At 39.0% G+C, this 4,677-nt stretch overlaps 1 protein-coding gene across 1 annotated transcript; it reads right to left on the bottom strand.

Annotated features, from left to right (window-relative positions):
* Positions 1-2,575: 2,575 nt before the first annotated feature.
* Positions 2,576-3,162, bottom strand: LOC138850075 (large ribosomal subunit protein uL23). The gene has a single exon (XM_070075828.1). It carries the CDS (start codon positions 3,127-3,129, stop codon positions 2,659-2,661), a length of 471 nt encoding a protein of 156 aa, XP_069931929.1. The 5' UTR covers positions 3,130-3,162; the 3' UTR covers positions 2,576-2,658.
* Between the last annotated feature and the right edge of the window lie 1,515 nt (positions 3,163-4,677).

Genomic DNA, 4,677 nt, shown 5'->3' with positions numbered 1-4,677 from the left:
CAGAGGTCAAAAGTGCACAATTGGGAGGAGAGCCGCAATCAGGCACAGGGATTCCCCAAGATTACAATTCCCCTGACGAGAAGGCACAGTTGCAAGGGCTTTCTTAATGTGGAGGGGCTACCTACCGACCACGCAAAGGACTTGCTGGCGGAGGGTTTATCTCTACCCACACTCATCTCTGCACAGACTTGATTGGATTATGTTGCGAAGTTTGCCAACAAAATGCTGACATGTAAGACAAAACTTTCAGAAAAATCAATACCAAATAATTGCCCAGCCTATGCTGGAAGATAAACTTATCCTGCACATTATGCATGTCCAGTTCTAGAGTGGTAAGCCACAGAGGCAAGGGAACTAAGCTGTTCTTATTGTGCATAATATACCTTTATAGAGCAGCAGGCAATACAAATCATTTCCTTCCCTGCTGCTCAATATCCAGTGATTTCATCTCTTCTATATTCATTTTTTATACCAGACTGATGCCCTTAAATGCTATGCTGCTGTCAGTTCTTGGATATCCTTTACCTGGCAGCCAAAGGGAGTGCTTATGAGTGAATCTCTTGTCCCCACTGTAAATGTCTCCTGGTGGTGGTATAGTTGATGAGTTTAAGAAATAGACCACAATATTGGCTATACTGAATTTTCCATAAAACGCTGTTCTGCAGAATGTACTTCTCTATTTTTATACTGAATGGGTCAGTGATGAAGTGAAACAGGTGCAAGAAGACCTTTCTTATTGCAATATTCCCATAAAAAGATTTTTGTCTCAAACAATATTAAAAGGCAAGGCATCAAACCAATTATAAATATAACATATATATTTTCTTATACTTCAGTGGTCAGAGCTGTTCTGTTCTACAAATTAGAGCAAAAACTATATAATACCTCATATTCCAAAACTTATTTTCTCTCTCCATTAAGAGAAAACAAAAGATTTATCATTTGGGTCATAGCTGTGTGTCTTCTATATTATTGGTTCCAGAAAGTGATTCCAAGCTTAGACAACAAGCCAATGACCTAGGAAAAAGCAGTTCAGTTGCCAAATGCAAGAACTCATAATTCCTACTTCATTCATTATATTTTTTTATTATTGTGTTAAGAAAAATTGATGATTGAAAATATTTTGGTAAAAATAGCAGACGTTCCCCTTCAAAACCCTTTGGATGGTAAATTCCCACCAATTATATTCATCTCAAAGACATATTATTCTCACATGTAGAAAAATTTACCCTATAACATGATTTGAAGATGCAGTCATCATGGGGAGGGTCAGGAATAAAAAGGAAATGTATCAAGGTATTTTAGCATGGAATTGACTTAAAAATTAAAGAGGGAGGTATAACAACTGATGCTGAAATGCACATTCAGCTCCACAGGAATATATTAATTTTAGATGATTATTCCTCTGCATTTTATGATGAAAACAAAGGCCCTGTGAACATTAAGTCCAACTTCATTTTTAATCACATTAATTCAGTAACATGTTGTAATTGGAAGATGAAAGACTACTGCTCTATTTACATAAATATAAGCAATAAATGAGCAATTCCTGAATTGAACCAAATCAATACACACCGCATTATCATGTTGACCTCACTAGCATTGAGGTCAATAAATGTGCGAATCCTCAGAATAATATCCCATCAAAACTAGAGTCAGATCTCCAAGTCTCCAGGGATGTTTCCTCCACTCCTTTATCAACTTGTCTGAGGCTGGCTGATTAATAAGTGACCATGGTAGATAGATAGAATGCAATATTTGGAATGGAGAAAGACACATTAGGCTTGGTGATCCTTTTGACTGATATCTAGTATACACTGTTGGATGCAGATGCAGTTTGTGAGGATTATTTAGCTTGCTCTCACCAAACAAGCCCATATGGGAGCACTCAGATTGACTTTCCAGCTCAGCGTACTGACATGAAGACCAACAATGTAATTAATTTATTAACAACTACAAACTCAGCACTCCTAAAGGTGTTGTATCTTCTGTAACTCACTTGAATTTTCTGTGTTGCCACCAAATTGAGCCTTTCTGCCAGGATATTGCAAACTTGTGAAGAATACGTGTGTTTCTTGTCTTTATTAATAACTCACAATGCAAGCAATTACTTGACATTATTTCAAACTATCTTAAGAAATTGGACAAGCCTACGGTTATAAAGAGAAAAAAAAACTACAATTCTAACAGCTTATTGAAAAAGAAAGAGGCAAGATTCCTTTCTGTAACTAAATCAAGAGTACCTTTATACAGCAACTCATAAATGACCATCAAAACTATGGTATCCCCAATCCCAAGCAGAATAAAATCAACAAATATTTATTGACTATCTACAAATTCTGACTATTCATTAGAAAAGACTGGGGATATCATTTGTTCTTTGAAAGTAATTTGTCATCCCATGGCACATTAACAAAACAAGAGAACTGAGAGTGATAAAAGGATTCATGGAAAAGCACTTTCCTCAAAAAATGCATAAGAAAAGATTGTTTGATGATCTTATCCTTGAGGCAACCTGAAAAAGAGTGCGCCTTTAAAAACTAAAAAAATTATCCAAGTAAAGAAAAAGAAATGGCTTCCCTTTTTTTTTTTTTTTTTTTTTTTTTTTTTTTTTATGGTGAAAAAACATATATTTAGAATTAGCCAGCTGGACTCCTTTCAGATGATCCCAATTTTGTTGGCAACGTCCAGAGCATCATAGTCAGGAGCCAGCCGCACATACGCCTTCTTCTCTCCGTCAGGTCTGATCAGGGTGTTGACTTTGGCCACATCAATGTCATAGAGTTTCTTCACAGCTTGTTTGATCTGGTGCTTGTTGGCCTTGACATCCACAATGAACACCAGTGTGTTGTTGTCTTCTATCTTCTTCATGGCCGACTCCGTGGTCAGGGGGAACTTGATGATGGCATAGTGGTCAAGCTTGTTTCTCCTGGGGGCGCTCTTCCGAGGGTATTTGGGCTGCCTTCGGAGGCGTAGCGTCTTGGGGCGCCGGAAGGTGGGGGACGTGCGGATCTTCTTCTTCTTGTGGCTGTGGACGCCTTTCAGCACTGCCTTCTTGGCCTTCAAGGCCTTCGCTTTGGCTTCGACTTTAGGAGGGGCAGGAGCTTCCTTCTTCGCCTTCGGCGCCATCTTGGTGAAAAGGGTTTCCCAGCAGAAATGGCTTCCCTTTTTAACGATACGGAACCTAAGAATTACAGGTGATTTCAAAACAACATGGGACATGGAAGAGTATTCAAATATTTTACATGAAGAAAAAAATCAAATATACATTTTTTAGAAATTTTTTATTTATTTATTTGACAGGCAGAGTTAGACAGTGAGAGACAGAGAGAGAGACAGAGAGAAAGGCCTTCCTTTTATGTTGGTCCACCCCCCAAATGGCTGCTAAGGCCGGCGCGCTGTGCAGGTCCGAGGCCGGGAGCCAGGTGCTTCCTCCTGGTCTCCCATGCGGGTGCAGGGCCCAAGCACTTGGGCCATCCTCCACTCCATCCTCCAGTCCAGCAGAGAGCAGGACTAGAAGAGGGGCAACCAGGACAGAATCCGGAACCCCAACTGGGACTAGAACCCAGGGTGCCAGAACCGCAGGTGGAGGATTAGCCAAGTGAGCTGCAGTGCCGGCTGCTCCTATTTTTTAATTCCATTTTCATGAACTTTTTAAGTACCCTCATATATACACATATATGTTGTAAATGTGCATAAATTATAATCACATGTATATAAATATTTAAGCTTGTATGTATGTATGCATGTATTTTTGAAATGTATGTGACACATATTCACTTTGGTAAATCATAAAGTAAGTTTCTCTGTACACAATATTGGTTCTCTGACTTAAGATTTATTTTATTTATTTGAAAGGCAGAGTGACACCAGACAGAAAGAGAAAAAGATCCGTTTGCTAGTTCACTGCTCAAATGTCCACAATGGCCAAGGCTGGGCTAAGCCAAACCTGAGAGCCTGGAACTCCATCTGGGTTTCCCTTGTGGCAGGGACACAGGGCACTTGGGCCACCTTCTATTGCTTTCCCAGGCACATTAGCAGGGAACTGGGTGAGAAGTGGAGCAGCTGGGACTCAAAATTGTACTCCAATATAGATTGCTAGGATTGCAAGCAGTGGCTTAATCTGCAGTGCCACAGTGCCAGCTGCAGAGATCTCCCAGCTGCTGGTTTATTCTCCCTTTGGGTTACAACAGCCAGAGTTGGGTCAAGGCTGAAGTACAACTAGGTTAGTCAGAATTATTTTATACTTACAAGGTCAAATGGTTTACAGCAAATGACATTTGAGGGAATGCTTTTCTGGATTTCAAAAGAAATTGTTATAGAAATTAAGCAATGCTGAACATGTTAATTTTCTATAACAATGATTCTGATTTATTCACTTTAATTTGAAGTTTTTTAAATAAATTAGGTAAAAAGAATTTTCTACTATCATTTTTCCCCAAAACTTCAGGTCACACTTACAATTGGAATGAAAGTGAATAACCCAGTTTACTTCTAGAATTATTTGTATGCACTTTCAAGAACTTTCTTAATAATTCCATCATTTCTTAAGCAAAATTTTGTTTTCTTCAAAAGGACCCTCTGCACTTCAGAATTGCTTTATCCTGTTTTGCTTTAGTAGGTCCTTCTGCTCTCTCTCTGATTTTTCTTCCACATGTAGGAAGTTGATATTAAAAG

The sequence above is a fragment of the Oryctolagus cuniculus genome, chromosome 6, assembly GCF_964237555.1.
Source record: "Oryctolagus cuniculus chromosome 6, mOryCun1.1, whole genome shotgun sequence".
NCBI lineage: Eukaryota > Metazoa > Chordata > Mammalia > Lagomorpha > Leporidae > Oryctolagus > Oryctolagus cuniculus.
This window is presented reverse-complemented; position numbering and strand designations above follow the sequence as displayed.